Source organism: Equus caballus, chromosome 28 (assembly GCF_041296265.1).
Source record: "Equus caballus isolate H_3958 breed thoroughbred chromosome 28, TB-T2T, whole genome shotgun sequence".
NCBI lineage: Eukaryota > Metazoa > Chordata > Mammalia > Perissodactyla > Equidae > Equus > Equus caballus.
Window position 1 is genome coordinate 27,125,481 of NC_091711.1, and position 26,700 is coordinate 27,152,180.

At 38.1% G+C, this 26,700-nt stretch overlaps 1 protein-coding gene across 29 annotated transcripts in view; it reads left to right on the forward strand.

Annotated features, from left to right (window-relative positions):
• The first annotated feature begins 4,663 nt into the window (after positions 1-4,663).
• NEDD1 (NEDD1 gamma-tubulin ring complex targeting factor) overlaps positions 4,664-26,700 on the forward strand; it is a 46,234-nt gene continuing 24,197 nt past the window's right edge. For 4 of the 29 annotated variants that reach the window (XM_070254418.1, XM_070254415.1, XM_070254417.1 and 1 more), the window contains exons 1-5: positions 4,713-4,823; positions 6,990-7,133; positions 9,906-10,000; positions 14,220-14,336; positions 17,335-17,475. In XM_070254418.1, the coding sequence (XP_070110519.1) occupies positions 6,998-7,133; positions 9,906-10,000; positions 14,220-14,336; positions 17,335-17,475 (489 nt within the window). In that variant the 5' untranslated portion in view covers positions 4,713-4,823; positions 6,990-6,997. Of the gene's footprint in view, positions 4,824-5,019; positions 5,441-6,047; positions 6,514-6,989; positions 7,445-9,905; positions 10,001-10,143; positions 14,079-14,219; positions 14,337-17,334; positions 17,476-26,700 lie in introns of those variants that run through there. The other 25 variants (XM_070254422.1, XM_070254428.1, XM_070254434.1 and 22 more) reach the window with 18 other exon arrangements.

Sequence of the window (26,700 nt, forward strand, 5' to 3'; positions counted from 1 at the left end):
CAGCACTGCTGGAGCCTCTTGGCCTGCTGTCTGGACTGGTTGTTCTTAAGGCCCAGTGCCCAGTTATTATCCTGGGATTTTTATTCCCTTACATCCGGGGGATTCCCTTTACCTTTCTCAGATGGATTCCTCCTCTTCCTCTCTTTCAGTTTACTCCTTTGTTTTGGTGGAGTACCTCCTCAAGTAACTTCCTGATACTGTACATGGGAGGTAAATTTCTTGGGAATTTACATGTCTGAAATGTTTTTATTCCTCCCTTACATTGAATGATAGTATGACTAGATTATTTTAAGACCATAATCATTTCTGCTCAGAAATATGAAGGCATCGTTCCATTGTCTTGTAAATTCTGGTGCTACTGTTAAGAACATGGAAGCCATTCTGGTTCTTGAAATTCGTTTGTAACATCTTTTTTTTCCCTTCGTTTTGGGGAATGTTTAAAATCTCTCTCAGGCCAGTGTTCTGAAATTTGACAATTACGTATTTTGGTGTGTCTTTTTAAAAATAATTAATTTTGTTTTTCTCTTGTAAGTCAAGGACATCACTGCCACCAATTGTTTCCTTGACTCCTTTACGGTCCATTCATTCCTTCCTCCACCCAGGCAAGTGCTACACTGCCTATTGTCACTACGGATTAGTTTGCAATAAATCTAGATTGATATCAGGTATAGGTCCTCCGACTTTATCTTTTTTTAAAAAAATGTTTTGGCTAGGTTGTTTGCATTCCAATGCAAATTTTTGAATTAGCCTGTCAATTTGCACACATGCAAAATAAACCTGCTGGAATTTTGTGGAGATTAAGATGAATATATAGATTAATCAGGAAAAAAATCAACATTCTAGCAATATTATTTTCCATCTCATTAATATGATATAGCTCTCTATTTATTTAGGGCTTTAACTCTTCTCAATAATGTTTAACGGTTTTCAAAGTCTAGTTACCGAACATATTTTATTAAATTAACTGTAAGTATTTCATGCTTTTGGATGCTATTGGAAATGGAATTGTAATTTTTATTTCATTTTCCATTTATTGCTAGTATATAGAAATACTACTTTATTTTTGTCTGTTGACTTTGCATAGGCCTTGCTAAATTCACTTATTGGTTCTAGGTGCTCTTTTCTGTATTCCTTATGATTTTCCAGTGCACAGTCATATTGTCAGCAAATGCAGAGAGTTTTACTTCTCCTTTCAATTCTGTATGCTTTGAGTTTTTTAAATTTTTTTGTCTTATTGCACTGGCTAGGGCTTCCGAAGACTGTTGAATAGTAATGAGACTGAGCATCCTTGTATTTTTCTCAGTCTTAGGAGAAAAGCATTCAGTCTTTCACAATTAAGTATAGTGCTACCTGTGGGCCTTTTATGGATATTCTTGAACCAATTGGAGATATTTCCTTCCTTTTTTCCCTAGTTTGCTGAGAGTTGTTAATCATGAACGGATGCTGAATTTTTTCAAGTGCTTTTGTTTTGTCTATTGGCATAATTATATGGCTATTCTCCTTTTATTTTGTTAATATAGTGAATTATGTTAATTAATTTTTGAATATTAAACCACTTTGCATTTTTCGAATAAACCTTACTCGGTCATGATGTATAATAATTCTTTTTTATGTTACCATATTTAATTTGCATATATATATATAATTTTTGTCTCTAAGCATGAGAAATCTGAATCAATAGTTATTTCTTGTAATGTCTTCATCTGGTTTTAGTATCAGAGTAATATTGCCCTTAAAAACAATGAGTTTAGGAGATGTTCCCTCCTCTTCTGCTTTTAGAAAAAGTTTGCTTTGGATTGGTATTATTTCTTTCTTATGTGTTTGATAGAATTCAGCAGTGAAGCCATGTGATCCTGGGGTTTTCTTTGTGGGAGAGGTTTCTTAATTACGAATTCAATTTCTGTAGTACATATAGGACTAGTCATGTTATCCATTTCTTCTTGTGTCAGTTTTAATATTTGTATCTTCAAGATATTTGTCCATTTTATTTGTTATCAAATTTATTGGCATAAAGTTTTCATATTGTTCCCTTATTATCTTTTAAAATATCTTTTGGTTCTGTATTGATGGACTTTCTTTCAATTCTCATACTGGTAATTTATGTTTTCTCTTTCTTCTTGATAAACCTAGATAGAGGTTTATCAATTTTATTAATCATATCAAAGAATCAGATTCTAGATTCATTGATTTTTCTCTGCTTTCATTTGTTTTCACTTTCATTGTTCTCTACTCTAATTTTTACGCTTTGTTTAATTTGCTCTTCTTTTTCTAGGTTCCTTATTGATTTTGGAGCTTTCTTTTTCCATAATATAGACATTTAAACCTATATATTTCTCTATAAGCACTGCTTTAGCTGAATTCCATAAATTTTTATATATTGCATTTTACTTATCATCAGTTGGAATATTTTCTAATTTATTTGTGATTTGATTTCTTTTGACCTATGAGTTGTTTAGAAGTAAAGCTCATTAATTTTCAGATGTTTGGGACTTTTCTAGATGCTTTATTGTTTTCTATTTAATTCTACTGTGATCAGAGAACATACTCTGTAAGATTTATTCTCTTAAAATCTATTGAGAGTTGTTCAACAACTTGGTATATAGTCTGTCTTTGTAAATGCTCCATGTGTATTTGAAAAGAATGTTCATCCTGCAGAGGTTGGGTATAGTGTTCTACAACGTCAATTAAAATATTTGATAGTGTTCAGGTCTTTCACATCTTTACTGATGTTTTTCTTATCTGGATGTTCTATCAATTACTGAGAGAATTCTCTTAAAGTCTCCAACAATGATTATGGATATGACTTTTCTCCTTTAGTTCTGACATTTATTCTGCATGTACTTTAACTTCTGTTATTGGTCACATATATATTGATATGGCTTCTGGTTTTATTGACCCTTGTTTTGTTAGAAAATATCTGTCTCTAGAAATATACTTGGTCTTGATGTTTACTTTGGGAAAGCTGTATATGTGTTTATATAATTTGTATTAGTGAGGTTTCCAACATTTGGCTTCTATGGCTTGTAGACTGTATTATACAGAACTAGGAAACAGTATGCACACAGACACAGAGGCAGGAAAAGGATGACAGGATCGTTCCAGGACCATATAAGGTCTGATGGGGATGTGGTACCAGCAGGGAGAGGGAGTGGAGGTTAACATTTGGCTCTTTATGGTGTGTTCTGGCTCTTGTCTATACAGCATAATGGCTGGGAGCACGGTCTTTGTAATCTTATGGTTCTGAGTTTAACTCCTGTGCATACCATTTCTTAACTGTGTGACCTTGGGCAAGTTACTTGACCTCTGTTTCTTCATATATACAATGGGGACATATAATAGTACATAGACGCTTTTAGAAAGATGAAGTTATATATATACATAGTATATATATACACATTATATACATATCTATACACACATACATATGTACAGTGCTTAGGAAAGTATGTGTTCAATAAATAATATCTATATGATATTTGTTATTATATTATATAATATATAATATGTATATATTACATGATATGTATTATTATATCATATATTGTTTTGTATATCCTGGTCTCCATTTTCCTACTGGCTTCAATTTTTCAGAGATTTAGTTTATTGTCTTTTCTGTGTTTGCCCTGATTCTCCCTGCTCTTACCCTGTTTTCTTATTTCCCAACTACTTGGCCCCCATCCTTACTGAAATTGTATTTAATGATCACAAGAACTATAGACAATACAATTAAGGCAGCTGTTGCTTGCTCTCTTTCTCCTTTTGAAGCTCCCCATCAATCTTTACAACTTGGCCAGGACTTCAATTTCTGCTCTGAAAAAATTGCACTTCTCAGAATTTTCCAGTTATTCACAACGTGGGTGCAAATAACTGGGGCTTATGTATCTAGTTCAGAAACAAATTCTGAGTATATGCTTGTGATGAAAGAATAATAACACTGTTTGCAGAAGAAATGCTCTACATTTATCATAAGTATTCTTAGCAAAAATTGTCGGTAAGCTAAAAAAAAAAGAGGCTCTGGTAGACGGGGCATTTGAAAACTCAGTTCAGCTCCTCCTTTTTCCTCTGAGAAGCATCCCCTTCAAAAGAATTCCCAACCAGACGGTGTTTGATGTTCCTGATCCTTCAGCATGATTCGGAAGAAAAATCATAGGTTTTGAAGTCAGAGAGCTTAGACATTTACGCTTTTGGTTACCGCTTAGCTTTTCTGAGCATGTCCCTTGGTTTGTAGATTGCATGGGGTATTATCTGCTCTCCATGCTTTCCTCTTCAGGGAAGCCTTTCCTAAAGCCATATCCACGTTCATTTCTCTTTCGTATATTTTGTTCCTTTCCTTTGAAGCAATTGTCAGTTTCACTTTTCATTTAAGTATGTAATTATTTATTAACGTCTGCCTCCTATACTGGACTGTAAGCTCCACGAGGCCAGGGACCACAAGAATTCACTGTACCCTTCTTCCCAGGCTAATCCATCACGGTGCACCCAGAGTCTAGCAGAGTGCCTGACAAACAGCAGGCAGTCAACAAACAGATGAATTTCAAAGAAGCAGCGGTCTGTTGCTCAAGCGCCGCTGCTGGGGCAAGTAGGGAGCCGCCCAGCCCGCAGTTCCCGCCCTGGCGCCGGGAAAACGACCCCCGCCCTGAGGCCTAGCACCGCCCCTAGCCCTGCCCCGCCAACCCGAATCCCCGCTTCGGGCAGCGCCTCTCCTCGTGTCGCCGCGCGGGGGCGGGACTTCCGGCCGCCGAAGTTTAACAGTCCAGGCGGGAGCCGGAAGCCCAGCGCCGGAGAGGGCCGCGCTGTGGCCCCCGGGGTGCTGCTGCCGAGAGGTGAGGTTCCGGAGGCCCGGGGGTCAGCGGGCCGCTGCCCGCCGCGGCCTTGCACACTCTTGGACCCCGCCCGCCCTCCAGCCTCCTCCGGGCGCGGGTCGGAGGGCCCGGCACCCCTCGCGCCCGGGCTGGCGCGGCGCTCCGGGCGGTTCCCGGGCGGGGGCGCGGCCGCGGGGACTGGGTCGCGGAAGTGCCCGGGGGTCGCGGGCCGGGAACGCCCAGCCGCCTGCGCCGGCGCGGCCGGAGAGCGGGCCGGGTCGCTGCTGTAGGTGGGCGGCGGCCCGGGGGGGCCTTCTCTGGAAAGTTTGCCGCTTCGCCACCGTCCGTTCCCTTTCTGTGAGCCTTGCAGATGGGCTCTCATGCATTTTACAAGGTGCCCCCAGCTGAGCAGTTCTCCTGCCAGTAGAGGCAGTTTTGGTGTGAAGTTGGAGAACTTTTGTTTGTTGAAGCCAAGTGTTGTAGTGGGATTTGCTCGTCGCCGCTGTCCCCAGGTCCCGGGCGGGCCGTCCGGTACCTCCCTGTGTCCCGACAGCTGCTTGCGATGGGACCCTCCTGGAGAGGGTGATGTCATCATGCCTTTTCCTTAAATGCGCTCAAGTGTCAGAAGACCGAGGGAGGTGGGTGCATGGTCCCCATTCTCGCTCCACTTTCAGAGAAGGAAACACATTAAATGACTCGGCTAGAGTCACTGTCACCTAACTCTGAGGCACATCGTTTGAGCGCTCTTTTTCTGAGCTCTGGCCTAAGTGATCTTTCCACGACTCCACGCCGCCCAACAGGAATGGAGTAAGATTGTAGCAGACATCTTTCAGTTGTGTTTACTGGGTTTAGAGATCACCTTTCCGGCCCTTCATTGTTCCTTGAGTCGGAACCAAAAGGGCACGTGTTCGGTAGCAAATCCAAACACTTTGTCTGCGCTTCAACAGGTGACTGTAATGACTTTTAGTAGCACCGTTTATCTGATGAAGCATGAATCCCATAAGTGACTTTTCCAGTTAACAAAAGTTTTAGCCTTTTTATAAACACATTAAAATTTTTTTTTGTCTCTTGAGAATCAAAGGGCCCTGTAATTTATACTTTTAACTTGTCCTCTGAAATAGGGTGGAGTGGATGTAAATGTGATGGTTTTGATGACTTGGGAACCTGTCTGTGACATCACTAATGCTGTGCTGTTACGCTGTCCACACCACGGGTCCCCTTCCCTCCCCCCTTCTCTGTATTTTTGAGCATTCTTTTCTGGCTGGTCATGCCTTACTACCTGCTCCTCTTTAAGGTGTCTGCCTGGAGCTTCCTTGCTTTCTGTCTTCTAGATTGCCTTGGTTTGTGAAATCACTTCGTCACAATTATGTGTTTGAACTGTATACTGTGAATAAATAGTATGAACAAGGGCGTTTGGCTGTATTTACTCATTTTGGAGTTATTTAGAAGAACTGGAGTGACTGAATTCTGACCTGCAGGGGTGCTGCAATTTATCATACATTTCTAAAAAGATTAGGAAAAGTTGCCTATCCAGCAGTTACTTGTTGAGTACCTACTGTGTGCCAGGAACGTTTCAAGACTGGTGGTAAACAAGACAAAATCTCTGTGCTCAGGATCTTTGTTTTGTTCCAAGTCAGGGGAGACAGACGTTATTATGAGAACAAGTAAGAACTGCAGACAGCAGGAAGTGCCATGAAAAAAATGAAACGAGGTAATGGGATAAAGGACAGCTGGTATGGGGCTGCTCTAGCTGTGGGGTTGGGGAAGGCCGTTCTGAGGAGGAGACAGTTGAGCTGAGACTGGAATGATGTGAGGGAGATGACTGGGCAATCTGGGGAAAGAGCATGCCAGGCTGAGGGTGCAGCAGGCAAGAAAGAAGACCAGTTGAGTCTGGTGCCCTGGCCCCGGGGGAGAGTGATAGGAGAGTTACGGTGGGGCCAGGTCCTGTAAGGCATGCAGCTTGGATGGCATTATAATTGCTGTGGAGAGCCATTGGAGGGGTCAGCTAAGAGAATGTGAACTGGTTTACATTTTAGAGCACTCCGTCCACTTCATGGTCAGCCTACTCTTTGAGACAAAACTGGACAAGGAGAGCCACTTGTTTTAGATTAGATGTTTCAGTTTAATTTTTTTTGTGTGGCTTATCCTTAATTGTGTTTTAAATGTATTGTTTTAAACTATTTGCAGGTGCAGCCATGCAGGAAAACCTCAGATTTGCTTCATCGGGAGATGATGTTAAAATATGGGATGCCTCATCTATGACATTGGTGGATAAATTCAACCCACACACATCACCACGTGGAATCAGCTCATTGTGTTGGAGCAGCAATAGTATCCTTTTTTTTTTTTTTAACAACCACTTTTTGTTAGGTCAAACAACCAGTATCAATGAGATTTTTGCATGTGACCCATAATGAGAAATATATTTTGCATCACTATGAAAGATAAAGTGAAATAGGAGTTTAATAAACAGTACATCATATGAATGCACACTGATATTCTGTTCATTGCGTTTTAAAAAATTTTGCTTGCAACTCACTACTTGGAAAAATACTGCTATTAAAAAATATATGTAGGCTACTAGATCTAGACCATAGAATTGGTCTTGTTATCAAGTTTGTAATTGAATCAAATGGAATAAGGTAGGTAATGGTGGGAAAAATTCGGAAAGGCCTTGGAATGAGTTTTTGCATCTACATTTGGATATTTGTGGATCTGGTCTGAAAATTAAGGATAACTCAAAGGCAGAAGCAGAGGTTGGGGGACTTTTCCTAAGCTTTTTATGTTTCTGATTCACACCCTCCTTGACTTAGTAAGCTCCTAAATGTGGATAAAATAAATGAGGGAGTGAAGCTTGTAAATCAGGATTTCTCAGCCTTGCACTGTTGACGTTTTGGGCCAGATAATTCTTGATTATGGAGGCTGTCTGTGCATTGTAGAATGTTTAGAAACCTTCCTGGCCTCCACTCGCCAGATACCAGTAGCTTCCAGTTTAATGCCACTGCTATAACCAAAATAGTCATCATTCTTTGTATCAAAATGTTCTGTATATTTGGTATGCTAGAAATTATCGTTCTTTCGTGGAACTCATACACCATTTAAACAACAAATTAAATTTTAGCGTGTCTGACCGTAGCAAATTATTAATATTCTGCTTCCTGATGAAAGTAACAATATCAAAGATTTAGAATGTGACTGATTCATGAACAAAAACATTAGAAGTTTTCATGCTCAACCTAATTATTCTTTCAGATATTTAACAAAAATGACGTATTTTCTTATTGAATTAAATTTACTTCTTCAACATTCCTTCATTTTGTATTAAAATAGCAAAATATATTTCTTTGGTACTCTATTAATCAAACTCATGGTGAAGTGACTACATTTTTGAAGGGCTCTCCAGATGTGTAGTGGGGGAAAATGTTTTAAAAGAGAGTGACAAATATATGAAGTTGCTTCTCTCTAATATTAGATTTTTATTGTGTGTAGAGCTTAATTTCCCTGTTACTGTTTAAGAGACGAGTAGCAATTCTTAGTAAGATTTATTATTTTTGATTTATTTTTATTCCAAGGAGTTTTATTAGGAGTTGGCATTTGCTGGTAAACCACTTAATGGCCTGTCAACAAAACTGGTGTGACTGAAGCAGTGTTGTGTGACTTTTGGAAACTGGTCTTATTCCTTGGTGGTTTTCTTATACAAGTAGATGTGCACTGGAAACCCTTGTATAGTCTTATTCCTAATGAGGCCTTGATCCCTTCTGTGGGGGTTAGTTACTGAAGAACAAGGACTTCCCAGACTCAGCTACTTGGGGTCCACTCAGCATGGATTCCAAGAATGGAACTCATGGTGAGCTGCCATGGAGATTAGTTTTCTGGGATTTTTTGTTTTTTGGTCCTCTAGATAATGTTCCTGACTTTCTCGCAACTTCTAAAACTACATGAGAAATAAAAGAAGTAGCTAGATTATGTTCTCTGTTATCTTCTTTCAGTCCTTGCTTTCCTATATTTAAGGAGAAAGTAGCGGTAAACAGAGGAAGAAGCCAAGGAAAGGGAAATGATTTATTGTTCTCAATGCTGTAATATCTAAGTGGAAATGAGTTTGTTTAACTCAAGTATTACAATAAAATTAGAATCTATGGTCTATTCACAAAATATCTCAGTGTTATGCAAATCACCCAAAGTAATGCAGTTAGGACGTCCTAAGTCCTAAGTTGCTTGTTAAAAAGCGTAGATTTAAACTTCTGATATTTTAATTTATGACTCTCAAAATCAGACACTTGTTCTTGGTTATATTATTGAATCTAATCAGTTTAAAGATAAATACTGTTTAACACTAATAACAGTTTAATACTAATTACAGTTTAATAAATACTATGCTATTTTGTGTTTACTGATTTTTACACTTAAAATTTATGTAAAATAAGGTAAATATAGTTTTACATTAAATTAAAATTTCAGGATAATTAAAATTATATTTTAAGTAATTTAAATTAAATTTGATTGAAAGTTAAAATAAAAGTCTTCCATAAGATAAATAGCTGCTATTAATCCACACTTATTTATATTTGCTGTATTTACTGTAATATTCTTAATACATTTATGATCGGCACTCTCTGTCACAAAAATTCCAGTCCTGAGAAAATATCAGTCTACTTTTCTAGTGGAAAACTAGGAGACTAATGTGGATATTTGCTTCCTAGCTTAAATTGGTACCAAGCACCGCGTTAATAAAGAACTGTCTTGAACAGTTTTCATAGATGAAAGGCTGATATTTGCTGATGTGGCTTTTATCATCCTCTCACTCTTAAAGGATAAAATTAGACCTTCTGGCGGACTCTTTGAAAGTGGAGTAGTATTTCACATGGGTTAAATAGCTTTCAAGTGACAGCAAAGCCAGAAAGGCTAGCTCTTCCCTGCAGTAGTAGTAAAGAGAATTAGTCTTAGCAATTAGTAACCTGAGCCGGTTTTGAAAGCTAATGTATAGGCTGTATTCGTTACTTGTCTTCTTGGTTAGTGTGCTTGCTCTTATCACAGTTCTTGTAATGATAGCCTAGTGCTAGAGCTGCTCATGGCTTGTTTGATGCTCCATAACTCTTCATTTAGATAACTTTCTAGTGACAGCATCTTCCAGTGGCGACAAAATAGTTGTTTCAAGTTGCAAATGTAAACCTGTTCCACTTTTAGAGCTTGGTGAAGGGGTAAGTGATTTTTTAAAAAACACTTTTTTTATTCTTAGTTCTCCTTGGATGGTAATTGCTTGTTTATTATGGTGCTTGTGACTTTTAAGGGTGTTTGAAAGCATTATTCTTAACCTGAGCTCAAAATAAGACAATAACACTTAGAGGTGAGATGAGTGTGCTTACTGGAACATCTTCAGGTAAAATAATATGGATCCGAGGGGAGCAATCAACTACTTAGATTTCCTCTCTGTGGGAGGTTCCCTGGTATTGCTGCCTTTTTTAGGGCTGTGTCCCACCAACGTCACTACGTTGACTTGACCATGAGAGCCCTAATGATGTAACCCTACCCTTGCTGATGTTGGGCTTGGGACTGTCGGCTAAAGACCCCTCTCTGATGGTGGTCTTCTGCTTTAGCTTCTGCCTGCCTGGTACCGAGGGGCCTGCCCAAGCTTCCCCAAGCTCTCCTGGAACAGGATGGCTTTGTCAAAATGAGCTTTGATTCCAGAGCGTTTAATTGAAGCTCTCACTACCTACTGTTTTCTTATCCTTTTGTTTTATAAGTTAATCCCTGTGATTCAGGATAATGCTGGCTTCCTCATTTCTAATCACACACACTCTTTAAAAGCTCTTTCTTTTTAAAATAAGGTCTAAATAGAAAGGTACAAGTAGTTGGTAGCTTGTTCTTTTTAAAAAAAATTCAGAGTTTTCATGGTAGACCCTAAATCATTGTGAATTGTCATAATTTTACACACTGAAATGGGAAAGGCAGCCCAATTCAAAAGAAACAGCAGGACAATGGAATATAAGCTCATCTAATTTAAAAAGGACTTTTTCTATCAGTTCTTTCCTAAGGGTGTCCAGTGGGATTGATCTGAGCATCAATTCCAGCCCACAGATGTTGGAGGCTGGGGCAGAGAGAATGCCTGCTAAGGGCAGAAGTGGAATTTGAGGCACTCTACCTATTCAAACTCAGTTAAGTAAAATTGAGGCAGAGAGGATTCCCAGTCAGTAAAAGGTAAACTGTGCTCTTCAAGAGCAGGCAAAACGTCTGAGCTGTCTTTGGATCTTTAGATCCTGTGAAAGGTGGTCAACAAACATTTGTTGAATTAAATATCAACATCAAAACAATTTCAATTTCCACGTCTATCACTATATACACACACACACACATACACATACTACTTTTATGCATTATGCCTTAGAACCAGTTTGGGACCTTTTTTTGTTGTTGTTAATGTTAAAAATGACAGATGATAAGGGCTGCTGGTGGTGTAGTGGTTAAGTTCTCATGCTCTGCTTCTGTGGCCCAGGGTTTGTGAGTTTGGATCCCAGGCACGGACCTACACAGCACTCATCAGCCATGCTGTGGTGGCGTCCCACATACAAAAGAGAGGAAGATTGGCACAGATGTTAGCTCAGGGACAATCTTCCTCAAGCAAAAAGAGGAAGATTGGCAACAGATGTTCACTCAGGGCCATCTTCCTCACCAAAATAACCCAAAAAACAAAAAACCCGCAATAGATGATATTCACAAGTGTGACACCACTCTAAGGATTTTGTGAATATTCCATACCACGGTAGTTGCTATGGGTGGTTCTCTTTCCCACAGTTAAGAAGTCACATCAGAGTGCAGGTGGATGAGAAGTCATTATATAATAATTTGAATCTGCTTTACTTTAATTTACTTATGCAAATATTTTGCCAGCATTGGTTCTTTAGCCTTTATTAGTAATTTCTTGTAAAATGTTAGTATGTTGATGACCTTTGGTTTGTAGCATCCAAGTCCTGTTAATCATGTGCCATTTGAGGTATTGGACCTTTCCTACTTGGAAAAGTAAGATTCTATCCTACTTACTTTAACATTATCTTTAGGGTGGAACTTTAAGTTCATATTTATTTTCTTTGATTTTGTATCTTACCTCTTTAAAGTAGACAGATCAGTTTTAACAGTATTACAATGGCTGTGGTAGGCTACTACATCCTAGAAATTTGACCAGGTGTTATCATTAGATTTTAAAAATTCCACCCATTGCTTGTATCTTGGGGTACAGGATTCCTATAATACCTCACAATTTCCATTAATTATTTAGGTTCGTTAGCTACATTAATAATACGTTCACTTAAAAAAAAAGATCTATCATTAAGGTAAGCCAGCTATAAGTATAGGTTTTGCTCTGAGCCCTTAGGAATAATTTAAGTTGTTTTTGACGATAAGAATCCTAATATTGATCTTTGATAGATGCCATTCTTATCTATTTTCTTTAAAGGTTATTTTGATAGCTGTTAGCACACTGTTCTGATTTTCAGTGATAACCAGATTCTAAATCTTATTAATCTGTTTAAATCAAAGTCAATTCCTAGAGTGGTGCCTGCAGGGAAATTATGGCAACTATATTGAAACATTGATGTAAGGTGCTCCTGCTATTTTATATGTGTTAGTAATTTTGATTCTTGGTCAGAATTGTAGAGCTAGAAGAAACCTTGGGGGAGGGCAAGGAGGGCCCAGCGGCACCCTTTTAAGAATCTGGTGCTCTCTTGAACAGAGGATGTTTTTGAGATGCATGACTCTCAAGATAAGACAGTGGATCTAGTCCTCATCTTTGATTTCTCAGATGAAGAAATGCAGGCTCAGAAAGGTGGGATGATGTGCCTAATACTACATAGCTTGCGTTGTAACTTTTAACTGAGTCACACAGTGTCCTCTTTGGAATTCATTTCTCTGTGTTTTTCCCCATGGCATTCAGCTGGAGGTGAGAACAGTTATTGTAACTACATAATGTATCTGAAGGTTAAATAGGAAAAAACATGCAACGTTGTGTTCTGTGTAGCATAGTTACTGGTGGTACCACCAGATAGATGACACTCATAGGTACTTACTCTGAGGACAACTTGATAACCTTTGTGTTTTTAGCCATTTATTCTGTAAATATTTTTTGGGCATGGATGTGGTCTTTGCACTAATGGGACTGACATTGTGGTGGGGGGCAGTCAATAAACTAGTAAACAGAATACCCATGTAGTTATAGGTTGTTATGCAGAGAACTAAAGTAAGATATTGAGATAGCAAGTTACCTTTGGTGGCCAAGGGAGGTCTCCTGAAGAGGTGGCATTCCAGTTGATATCTGTGGACCAGAAGAAGCCATTCAGCCAAGGTTCGGGGAATTTAGCTTCCCAGACAAGAATCGCTGTGTAGAAGCGTTGAGGCAAATACAGGGTTGTTATGTTTAAGGACTGGAAGATGGTCAGTGTGGGTGGAGAGTTAGTGGATGAGGAGGAAAATGGTGAGAGACTAGGTAGGATAGGGCCAGGTGAACAGGGCTTAGAAAGCCAGGTTAATGAGTTTGGAATTCATTCTAGGTATGATTGGAAGCCATTGAAGATTTTTAAATGGGAGACACGTTATCTGATTTACATTTTTTAAAGGTCACCCTGCTTACAGAGCGCAGCACGTAGGGAAGCAGGACAGCCAGTTAGGAGGCTGCTATTGTGGTTCGGCCAGGTTTGGGTTAGTGTGCTTGTAGTAACGATAGAGGAAGGGGGACCCATGTGGGATTTAGTTTAGGGCCGGAGTTTAGAGAACTTACTCATAGGTTAGGGGGTGGGGAGAAGGAGGAATCAAGGGTAATTCTGGATTTTTATCTTGAGAAACTTGATGGATGGTGTCTTTACAGAGATGAGGAAGAGTGTAGGGTCAGATTCTGTTGATCTGATGTTTGAGACTAGGGCTCCCTAGGGGGAGGTTTGCTGTGAGACTTGGGCATCTTGTCCTCTTGATAAAACTTTCCGCATCTGTAAATTGAGGGGTCAACTAGATATTCTTTAATATCCCCTCTACCTTTAGCATTTTCTGAGCTGTGGGTTGATTTTAATTTAAGATATCCTGTGGAAGTGCAAGAGCCGGTTTTTTATTAAAGGGCGATATTAAGGGCAGCCAAGCCCTGACGGGAGGCCAAGACTTGCTCACCTAAGGCAGGACGAGTGTCCTAAGCTTCCTCCGTCGCCTGTTCCGTGGGAGAGAACATGAATCTGGCTGATTTCCTTGAATTCTTTTTGAACCCCTTATAAGCTGTTGGATCCATGTGGAAGATGATGAGAGGTGAATCTTTTAGTACAAGTATTAGCGTGTTTATAGCATTAATTTAACGAATATTTTTCAAGTGCTTACTAAGTGTTGGATGAGACTTGAAAGTCGTCTCTGGGCTCTACTAAATTAAGGTAACTATTTTTTCTTTAATAGCAAAAGCAGACATGCGTCAGTTTAAATTCTACATCTATGTATTTGGTAAGCGGAGGCCTAAATAACACTGTTAATATTTGGGATTTAAAATCAAAAAGAGTTCATCGATCTCTTAAGGTAAGGAAAATTTTTTTTTAATCCTTACAGAAATGGGTATCTCACAATGTGTTTAGAGTAGTCGTCAAACTTTTCTTTTAATTTTGAGCTATTATGATAAAAATAAGATACTTAATAATTGAAGTGAGATTCGTTAGGGTAAATAAAGATGCTGCTAGCCCAAAACTTAATTTTTTTCGTCTATTTTTCCCTCCATGTTTGTCACCAATGCATGTTATTGATGTTTAAAACTTTTTCCTTATTTTTTCACTTAGCTCTACTCTTGTTTGAGTGAACCACTTGCTTCATTTTCTCTAAAGCATGGTTGGTTGTCGTCAGAGATCTTTTTTTAAGGCACTTTGTAAAAGAAATGTGATTTTGGGATGACAGTATTTGATTTAGTAATCAGAATTGGGGGTTTGGCTTCTTAGTTCTCTACTACTGTTTGTGTTATTTTTGTGTGTGTATTTGCATCTTGGTAATGAAATACTTTCTAAAATAACTTACTATTTGTAATTAGTATTTCTTTGAATAGCTTTTTGCAGTTTCAGAAAATAAAAATAATCATCACAGAAAAGCCTCTGGTTGTGGGATTCTTTTGGAATTCTTTATTGCTTTTCATTATTATGTTCTTTTAATATTTGGAATTTCATCTTTATTTATAATTTTTACATCTTTTTAAAAAGTTTTAATATGAAAAATTTTAAACATATTTGTGTATGTACACACGCATGCCTGTACACAGAGAAAGAACTTCCTTTAACCCATCACTTCTGTATTCATCATCTGACGTTAATAATGATCAGCTCATGGACAGTATTGTTTTGTCTATGCCCGCTTCTACTCTCTAATCCTCAGACCCTCAGAATATTTTCAAGCAAGTGTCATAGATCATTATTTTGTTACACTGTATCTCAGTGTCATTGAGTTCATTCTTACTAGAGCTGTGGACTAGAAGAATTTTTTTTCTTAGCTAAGTTGAAATATAATTCTATAATTGGTATTTAAAGTATTACCTTTGGAAGTTCCTTATTTTAGGTATCAGCTAAACTTTGAAGAGTCTTCAGGAAAATTGAAAAGTTGCCAATAATGAGAATAGTTAACTTTTATTGAGTTCTTTGATATGCTGGCCGCTATGCTTAACATAACGTTTATTCTATTTATCTCCACAACTCTGCAAAGCAGGTGGTATTATTCCTAAGTACAGACAGAGAAACTCCGGCTCAGACATGTTAAAGAACTTGTTCAGTGTCAAATAGCAATGGCAAAGATGAGATGCAAACTCAGATATTATTCATTGTTTAATCTTTTAAATTATGAAATAATTGAATTAAAGCTATTTAGAGGGATATACTCACGGTGAATAGAGTGTCTTACAGAACGGAGAAGAGATTAGAAGTCTATGGCCAGTTTTGTCCCATATTGTCACTCATTTTAGGGGCTTCACTTCTTCCCATCCCTCCTTACTGCATGGCAAACTTCTGCTCATCTTTCCGTCCTCAACTTTCCCAATTACTGCAGATAGTTTTTCTTTTCTCACTATTTGAAATTCTTAGAGTGCTTCATTTGTTCAGTTAACAAGTATTTGACTAACTAATTTTGATAGTGGGGAACTAATCTTTCGCCTTTGGGTCCTTCCTCTGTGGTTCTCTGCCTGGTAATAACACAGTTTCTGGCACTTGGTAGGTGTTTAGTAAATGTTTACTGAATGACTTATTTTCCACAGTTGAAATAAGGAAGACACCTGCCTCTTTACAAAGTCATAGAAATTGTTTTGGACCCCACATTCTTAATTTCTCAAATGGGAATGATACACTAAATGTCCGCTCTTTCTTTTCTCCCCATGAGACATTTTTTCCTCAGGATAGCACTTACTTCTTTGATGTTGCGTTACTTTGATATTATATTACTATGCTTGATACTACATTAATCTAATTATTAGATACAAAGGTTAGTTTGTTTATATTTTCAAGATATGACACCAAACTGTTAAAAAGTTTACCCCAATCCTGATCACTTTTGTATGCTCCTGCTAGATAGCTCTAATTTGACATTGGAAAACATAGTCCTTGTGAACTCAGTTTGTTCAAAACCAAACAGTTTTATTTCCTCCAAGTGGATTCCCCCTTGGATTTGGGAGACAGCCTAGTATAGTGGGAAGAAAACAAGCTTTGGAGTTTGACCTGGAATTGAATCCTGGCTCTACTACTTAGCACTTATGTGAGCTTGCACAGGTTTCTTGACTTTTCTGTGCCTCCTTTAGTTAACAAAATGAGAAAAAAGACCTTGCCTCCCAGGATCCTCCTTAGGATTAATAGTAATATGTAAAGCTCCCAGCACTAGTAGGTACTCAGCAAATGGAAGCAGCTGCTGTCAACTCTCAAACAAGTGTGGCTCCATCTGGCTTCGGGGCTTTTGTTTTTTTCTCTCTTCCATTTTGCAGCGTCTAGTTTCTTCCTCTCTCCCTAACTCATCCTTTAAGGTTGAACTCAAGCTTTAGGTCTCCCATAAGGCTTCCTGTGTTGGCTCAGTTCGCAGCGATGCCTCTTCTCTTTCCTCTGACCCTTTGCCTCTGCCACTCATTTAGCGTTCATTCTGCCATTTTCATGTTAATTTAAATGTCCTGTCTTCTCAGTTGAACAGTAATACTCTCAAGGGCAGGGACTCTCATAATAGTCAACTTACAATAAATGTTACTTGTCAGTGGAAATGAATTCTTGAAAGTAGACATAATGCCATTTAGAAAATTACCTTTCCTTTCTGTCTCTTGTTTTAAGAGTGCCTGATCATTATTATAGTTATGAAAAATAAACCTCTGTTCCCTAAGAAGACTTGGTGTTGATCAGATAGTTTCCTGCTCGTTTGAGTAATTTTTTTTAGGTTATTTGAGGAAAATGTTAAAGCAAATATTAGATTGACAAATATATAATATTTACAAAACATGAACTTTACAAAGACATGAACACGTGCTGTTTGATGGTTATGTGGCACTGTACTTACTTTCATTTCTTTCTTTCAGGATCATAAAGATGAAGTAACTTGTGTAACATATAATTGGAATGATTGCTACATTGCTTCTGGATCTCTCAGTGGTGAAATTATTTTGCACAGTGTAACCACTAATTTATCTAGTACTCCTTTTGGCCATGGTAGTAACCAGGTACAGTTTATTTTTATTTATCAAAAATAAAGCTGATAAGATAGATTTTGAATTGTCTTACATAAGACAATGAATTTAAGTTTTTAAAATTAAGGATTTTAAATTTGCGTTTAGCTTGCTTGGAAAGCTTACAGCTAGCTGTTTTTTAATGGTAGTGTTTTAAAAGTGTTCAGATAACAGGCTAATTCATACTAGGTTATGGTGCTTACATGAGTTCAGTTATGCCATTGAATAGTCACATGCTCCTAGAATATAACTATTTATAACAAAATACAAATAATTGTTGATAGGTTAAGCCTGAAACATGGATATTAATCTTTCCCTGACATTATAGTTACAGAAGTGTTGCTTGCTCAAAATATGTCAGCTACGAGACGGGTACTTATGTTCATAGATACTCTGGTGGCTATGGGATAATTGAGTGTGTTTAGGCACAGGGTACATTGAATTTTGTTTTTTAAGTATATGATAGTTCAAGTATCAACGTTTATTTGTATTTCAGGTTAATATAGGAGTATTTAGGGAAACTTTTTCTAAAGGAAAATTAGTCAAATTTTTTCCTTATAAAAAATTAGTCTAAAATTCTTGAAAGAATAAATTCAGCTTCTCAAGAAATTTAATTCTTGGCTAATTTTCTATGAAATTCTCAACAGAAATTTCTAATGAGGTGCAACTTCTTTTAATTCTTACTTTTTATTGTAACCACTTTGGCTATTACGGTTATTAGGTAAAATATGGGAGTTCTTCACTTTTGAAAAGCAGATTTTAAAATCATTGTTTGAATAGTATGTATTTAGTGTTTAAGGAAAGTTTAGTGGATATTAAAAATGTGCAGAAAAAAGTCTTCTCTCAAGTTCCATATGTATTGGGGAATAAAAGGGAGAACGCAGAAATGATATTATGGGTGATTGATAGCGAACAATCTTTGGTGAGTGAGAACAGTCAGGGAAAACGATCTGATTGGGAATAAAATAAGGAAAGTTGAAGGAGGGAGGGTTTCAGCTGGGTCTAAGGCTTAATTGATTTTTGTTTTTTTGTTTTTATTACGACATGAACTGACCACTTTGCTAATTACTGTATTCTGACTTGTGTTAGGATTAGCTCTTTGCGTGCCCACATCCTGGTTGGAACCATGTCTTGTTTCTTTGTCCTCAACAGTTGTCCAGCTTTATGCCTTACATGGAAAAGATTCTCAATAACCACGTGAATGGATGAACACATTTAGAGCTAACAAAGATTTTCGTAGGCTAATACAACAGAGAATGTTAGGAGAGGGCTATTTTACATGGAGGAAGTCACATGAACCAAAACAAGGAGAAAGGAAGCTGTGTGGGTTTTACATAGGGCCAGTGTGAGAAAAGATTGAAAAGGTCAGCATGAACCTAGTGTTGATGTGGGGCCTTAAATGCCAGACCAAAGATTTGTCTTTTATTTTGGAAGGCATTTAGGGAGCTGATCAGAGTTTTTGGTTAGTTGAATGTCAGAATCGTGGAGTCCTTGAACTAAAAAAAGCCCTTAGAGGTAATCTTACTTTCTGCATTTTATGGGTGAGGATAAATGATTTGCCATGGAGAATGTATTAATTTGTCATAAAAGCAGGAAGTAATGTTTTGTTTTCGTGATTCTTTTTTTTGCTTCTTTGTATTTTGATTATGGAAATGTAAAGCCTAGGCCCATGGACATTGGAACTTTTGTAAAAAAATCTTATCTGGTGTTCAAATGTCTTGCTTTTTAAGGAAATAGAGTAATTTTTTCCTTTTTTTTTTTTGGTACACTAGAAGCATGACAAATTTAGATTTATAAATGCACAGCTAACTTTTCAGTAACCTAAAAATTAGGTCAGATACTACCATGTATATTATTATATTTCAGTTTTTATTGTGTCTTGCTAGAGAGTTTTCTTATTAAAACCAGACGTAAAGGAATAGTCCTGAAAACATTAGCTTTGGTGGTTGTTCTTGGCTTAATTGTGTGTAAAATACTTAAAATTTTTCACTTGAGATATAACTTACGTATAATAAAATGCATATATCTTAAGTGTACAGCTTGATGAATTTTTATATACACAACACATGTGTAACTACTACCAAGATCAAGATATAGAGCATTTCTGGCACACTAGAGGATTCCCTCTTCACTCTTCCCAGTCGCACTTCATATTTCTTGAAAGAATTGTGCGTGTCTGGCTTCCTTTAGCTTCATTGTGTTTGCTTTGTCGTGTGGAATGGTGGTCCGTAGTGTGGTCCTTCTGTGCAGTGTTCCGTTGTATGGATGTGCCACAGTTTATTCGTCCATTCTACTGTCGATGGACTTGTGAGTCGTTTCTAGTTTTTAGCTGCTACGATAAAGCTCCTTGAAGATTCCTGTACAAGTGTGTTTTGTGGACATATCTTTTCATTTCTCTTGAGTAAATACTCAGGAGGAGAATTGCTGGGTCTTAGGGTAGGTATTAAGTTTTACTTTATTAAAAATTGCCAAAAAGTGTTCTAAAGTGTTTGTGCCATTTTACTCTTCTGTCAGCAATGCATGTGAAATCCAGTTGCTTCACGTTTTTGCTAATACTTACCAAGTGTTGTCTATCTTACCACTTTCAGCCACACTAGTGGTATCATTGTGGTTTTAATTTGCGTTTCTCTGTGTTGAATGAGTTGAGTGCGTTTTCGTATACTCTTTTGTGAAGTGACGCTTCAAGTCCATTTCTCCTTTTTGTATTGGGTAATTTGTGTTTTTCTGATTGATTTGTAGTTTATTATATATTCCAGAGGGAGTCATTTTTTTGGATATACATGTTGCATATAACTTCTTTTGGCCTAAGGCTTGCCTTGTCACTCTCTTAATGCCTTTTTTTTTAATTGAACAGAAATTTTTAAATTTAATGAAAGCTAGTCTAGTATGTGACTGTTTTTTTTTAATAGATGCTGCTTTTCTGTCCTCTTGAAGAATCTTGCTTGCTCCAAGGTCTTAAAAATAATGTCCTTTGTTTTCTTTTAGATAAAACTTTATTGTCTTACTCTCCTAGTTTATATTTATTATGATCCATTTCAAATTAATTTTTGTGTATGGCGTGAGAGTTCAACTTTCTGTACAGGTATGTAATTACGCCAGCATTATTTATTGCGAAGACCATCCTATTGCCACTGAGGTGGGTGTAGGTGGTGACAAGGTTTGGAGAGCATTCCAGGCAGAGGTCATCCCCTTCGTAGCATCCTTACTACCGTTCATTGTGTTTCAAGTCCTGTGATCCTTGCTTTATATTACATTTTCTCGTTTAGTCTTTGCTTCTCGTTTGTGAGGTGCATGGTATTCTCATTTTACAAATGGGAAAACTGAGACTCCAGCACTTTCAGATCACGAGACTCTTAATTGACTTTTGAAGATCAACTCTTCAAGAGTGATATTATTGTTTCCTTTCGGATCTCTTTTTAGCTCAGGAGCAGCTGAATGTTTAAGGATTTGAGGATCCAAAGCTTCAGGAAACTTTGCAGTATTGTCTTGTTACTTTGGGAAGTCTGAAATTTGCTTCACATTAAAGAAATACCTTTTAAAATTCTGGGTGACAGGTTTTTGCGTTGTTAGTTTTCAAAGGGTTTTCCTTGATTAGTTTCCATAGCAAAACTGAATTTAAATTATCTTCTAGTTTAGGAACACAGTAATGCTCAAAGCTTAGCTCTTGTGTGAGGTCTCATAAACCAGAACCTGAGGTTTTCATGTGCCTGCTGCTCCTTCTGGGCAGGTGGTGTCTCTATAGGGTCTTCTGGTATAGCTTTGCATTGTGAGTCCCACATTTATTTGGAGAGCCAGCTGTGTGAACCTGGGCAAGTTACTTAACTCTCAAGCCTCCTTTTCCTTATCTGTCAAGTGAGAATGAGAATAGACTTTCAGCAGGGTTGTTTTTGTTTTGTTTTGAGGGCTAAATGAGATGCTGAGTGTGTTGAACATAGTTCCTAACATTTGTAAGAGATCAGCGAACTTTAGTGTGAGCTTTTAGTGAATAATCATATTAATAGCTCTTCTGATTCACTTCCCTGAACTGGTTTGAGCATCTTTAGGTTTAACTCATTCCCTCCAAACCCCTGCTAATGTACCAGTTGCAATTTGACCTAATAATCGTATTTTGTGTTTTAGACTCACTTAAAATAAGGAAAGCGTTAAAGAAGGTCAAGAAATTGAACTGGAGTGTGTTAGTTTTTTCCATTTCCCTGGAACAAATGTTTATGTATTTTTTTGTGTACCATATTATTTCATTTTCTTCTATTTAAAACAGACGCCATGGGCTAGGAAATGCCAGTTGGTTCGTGTGTGTGTAAGTATGCCGTCTCAGTTTTCTTAGTGAGGAAAGTCACAGTTTTTGTGATTCTGCATACTTATGTTTGCCATTTACAGGCAGCATAATTGAAATCTTTGGAGTGTTTTTAAATTAGTTTCTTTCCTACAAATGATTTCGTTATGGCTTAACTGTTATTGACCAAAAGCATAGAATTGCTACTTGAGCATTCATTTAAAAAATTATTTAATTAAGATTTCTCAAAATTCAAGATTTCAAATATATTAAATATTCATTTCTTAAATGTAAACAATATTCATAAAAATTTCAAGTCTGTCAAAAAATTGACATAATTCAATTCAAATACACTGTTATCCAGCCCAATTTCTATGTTCATTAGTTTTACTATGGATAGGATCTGGGTGATCGAGGAAAATAGCAGGTAGGGCACATCTGATGATTAAATTAAAATTTTTCAAGTTTTGTTTCTATGAACAATCGAGAATTTGAAATCTTTTTTTTTTTTTGAGGAAGATTAGCCATGAGCTAACATCTACTGCCAATCCTCCTCTTTTTGCTGAGGAAGACTGGCCCTAAGCTAACATCCGTGCCCATCTTCCTCTACTTTATTTGTGGGATGCCTACCACAGCATGGCTTGCCAAGCAGTGCCATGTCCGCACCCGAGATCTGAGCTGGCAAACCCCGGGCTGCCGAAGCGGAACGTGCGCACTTAACCGCTGTGCCACCAGGCCAGCCCCAAGAATTTGAAATCTTTAAAAATTATCAAATTGATTTCTTAGCAAAAATGACAAAACCTTGGAGTCTCACTGAATCGGCGTTATACTGAATTTCGTATCAGATATGAGGTTGCCTGAAGAATACTGAGAACCTTCCTTGACGAGTCTGAGCCGCCCCGGAGCACTCTGGTTTTGTGTGGATCACAGCGTCTTTCTGCGGGGAGGAGCCTGGCTGCTTCTGCAGGGCCGCCGGGCCCCAGGCTTCTCGGGTTGTGATCCCTGTCACTGCCGGGCGGGTGTGTGTGTGGCCGAGGCTTGCACACAGGCTTGCCTGCGCTGCCTTCCCCAAATCGCAGCCCCTTTCAGAGCAGTTAGAGATGGGCGTCTGTTTCGCTGGTTGCTTAGATTTAAAAATGATCATAAATGTAGCAGGCTTTCTGTGAGATTTTAAATACAGTGTATTTCAGTATGTGTTTATGAAGTCCATTTTCTTCAGTGAAATTTTCGATAGTTTAGGTAAAGATTTTGTAAGTATTAATAAGCTAGTTTGAGTACAGAGTTCTGGTAAATGTAAATAATTTTTAATTTTATCAAGAATGAGTTTAATTCTGATTTGGTTAACTTAGTTGACTGGTTGTGTTTATACTTGAATTTCGGCACTCAGAAAGTTTGACCACAAAGCTTCATATCTGGAATAGGTCTCCTTTATGTTACGTAGGAGCAATGGTGTACCATCACATGATAGTGTGTCCGTGATTCTCTTGATACATTTCTGTAGTATTCGTGTATACTTGTCTGGCCTATATATTATGTTCTTGGGCATGTTGGCATAAAATAAACTTCTGATCTATATTTTTATACATTACTTCTTAAAGGCTAATTTTTTTCCTTCTTCCCTTCTAAATTTTCTTATTTGGAAGTAATTTGAAGAATGTTTTCTTGCAGGGTTTCTATGTGTAGCTCTGTCTTCTTTCCATACAGTTATAATCATTCTGTTGATCCAATCTTGTTTTTTTACTTTTTCTCATTAGTGTTCTATCTCAGGTATTCCCTTATTACTAGTGTTCATGACCATAATTTTTAATGGCTGCATGATATTCCATTGTTCAAATGCCAATTTATCTATACATTTCTGTATTTTGGTATTTTCCAAATTTTTTTTTTTTAAGATTGGCACCTGAGCTAACAACTGTTGCCAATCTTTTTTTTTTTTTTTTCTGCTTTATCTTCCCAAATCCCCCCTGGTATGTAGTTGTCTATCTTAGTTGCAGGTTTTCCAAATTTTTATAATCACAACAGGCACCGTATGTTAATATTTCCGTAAGTTTATATCTAATGCTTTTGACTTTTTCTTTGGGATTACAAATTGTCTTTCAATGTAACTCAGTAGCAGGCTCACATTTCCTTTGCTTGAGGAGCTTAAGTATGTTACTCTATAATTTTTTTTTTTGGCTGAGGAAAATTAGCCTTGAGCTAACATCTGTTGCCTGTCTTCCTTGGTTTTCTTTTTTTTTTTTTGCTTGGGGAGGATTAGTCCTGAGCTAACATCTGTGCCAATCTTCCTCTACTTTATATGTGGGTTGCTGCCACAGTGTGGCTAATGAGTGGTGTAGATCTGCTCTCCCAGGATCCAAACCTGCAAACCCAGGCTGCTGAAGCGGAATGTTTCAAACCCCAGCACTACGCCATGGGGCTGGCCCCTACTCTATCACTTTTGATCTCAAATGTCTGATGGTAATTTAAGTATTTTATTCCTTATGAGTTGCTTGTTCTTTTTCCCTAGATGTCCAAAGGATATTTTTCTTTAAATCCAGTAATTTTACTAGACTGTGTCTTGGCATAGGTTATTCTGTATTGCTATTCATAGGTACATGGTGTGCTCATTTAATATGTAGTTTCAAATGTTTTGTTCTTTCAGGAAAGTTTTCTTGAAGTATAGTTTTGAGTATTCATTATCTTCCTTATCTTTTTTTTTCTTTGTTGGATCTTCTTATCTTCAGTAATTTATTATTTTCTCTCAAATCATTTTTAACTTTTCCTTTATTTTTGATTTTTAAAAATTCTTTCCTTTTTACCTATCTTTAAGATGTTGTCTGTTGTGTTTGTTCATTCTTATATTCCTATTAAGTTAGCCTTCATTTTTGAAGAGACTTTTAAAATTCCTAATTCTTTTCCAAGTTCTGACATCTCATTTCTGAGTTTTCCAATTATGATTTATGTTGTTTTTTAATGTCGTATAGCATTTTATTGTCGTCGTGGTCATCTGTTGAGAATGTCTTTCTTCTCGTTCTCTTGTTCTCATAATAACTGTGTATGGGATTTATCTGTGAAGATAGCTTCCCTGGACTTCTAGACAGAGATGGAGTTCAGAGTGTGTTTTCTAACTTTACAGAGCTCCCTCTTGTTTTCAGGTATTTTTTTAAAACAGTAGCGACTTGTTTTCTGAGGTGCTTGACTTGGTTCCACTTCCCTGCTTGTATGTGAACTTCTGCTTTCCTTCGGCTCTGTTGACTCCACCCTGTTCAGATTTGCCACCACTCCTAGCACAGTCTCCTCAGTGTGGTGCCCTGACCTGGAGAGAGGTGCCTTGACTGGTCAGTTTTGGGAGTTCATTGAGGCTAAACTGCCCTCGCCCTTGGGACCTTTCGGCAGTCCTCTTGTACGGACCCACTAATGCAGTGGGTATTCCTGGCTTCACCTGATGTTGTCACATTGGCCACCACACTTTCCTGTGAAAAACTTCTGGCTATTTTGGGCCTTTCCTGTTCTCAGATCTGCCTCAGACTCCCTGTTATTTCCTTCTGCATCCTCCAGCACAGACACTAATACTCTAAAGGACTTGTGGCTGTTACTTGTTTGAGCTACTAGCATGTATCTTGGGGCTCATGGGGATACCTATTGTCTAGTTTTGTTGTAAACGTTGTTCATGGGATTTTAGTTTTGCTGTCTGGTTTGCTATCTGTCTGTAAAATACACACGCAGACACACACACTCACTCACACTCATGGTGCTGGGGATCCCCAAGACCAGGTTTGAAGATTCACTCAGAGTACTCACAGGATTCAACACCGAGTCATACACATGGCTGTGAGTTACTACAGTGAAAAGATCCAAGGCACGATCAGCAAAGGGAAGAGGCACCTGGGTGAAGTCCTGAGGAAACCAGGCGTGTGCTTCTGAGAGTTCTCTCTCAGTGGAGAGGATGTACTTAGTTTCCTAGCATCACGCTGTGACATGTATGAAACGAGGGAAGCTCCTTAGAGACTCACTGCACAGGTTTTTATTGGCGGCTGGTTACCCAGGCAACCTCTGCCTAGCATGTGCCAAAATTCTAAACTCTCAAGGAACGTAGGTGTTCAGCTATAAACCATATGTTTTGCGCAAACACTTTAGGCAAAGTTAGCCACTCTTATCAGTCAGTGAGCCACTCTTTATCAGTTAGCATAGTGGGAACCCTCCCAAAATCCAAGTTCTCAGTGCCAGCCAAGGGCCAACCTTGAAAGCAGGACTTTGGCTTTGTAAGGATAGGCAGTCTCAAGCCTGCTTATTAAGTCTTATCTGCACACACACACACACACACAAATGGGGAATTCAAGGAAATTCAAACATGCTGTCACCACCATAACTACTGTCTTCTCAGAGTCCTCCAGTTAAAAGGATTTTAAGCAAGACAGAAATATGTTCAAGTTTCCAGTTTTGAAGAGGTTATTGCTGCAGTAGTGTGAAGGATGGCTGGTGAGCCCTTGAGAATGGAGGCAAGCAGTAGCTCTGGTGGTGGTTGATTAGTGCTTGAAATAAGACACTGGAAAGCGAGAAGAGGGAGGGGGTGGACTCAAAAGGATACTGTATATATTTGTGTGTGTGTATATATGTATGACTCTATATGTAAATACATGTATATAGTGTCTAGAGTGTGTATATATATGAGACTAAAGCTATAAGAAAATATGAATGTACATTCTTTTTTTTTTTTTTTTTAAAGATTTTATTTTTTCCTTTTTCTCCCCAAAGCCCCCCCAGTACATAGTTGTGTAGTCTTCGTTGTGGGTTCCTCTGGTTGTGGCATGTGGGACGCTGCCTCAGCGTGGTTTGATGAGCAGTGCCATGTCCGCGCCCAGGATTCGAACCGACGAAACACCTGCAGCGGAGCGCGCGAACTTAACCACTCGGCCACGGGGCCAGCCCCTGAATGTACATTCTTATCTCTGCAAAGGGGAGGCTTT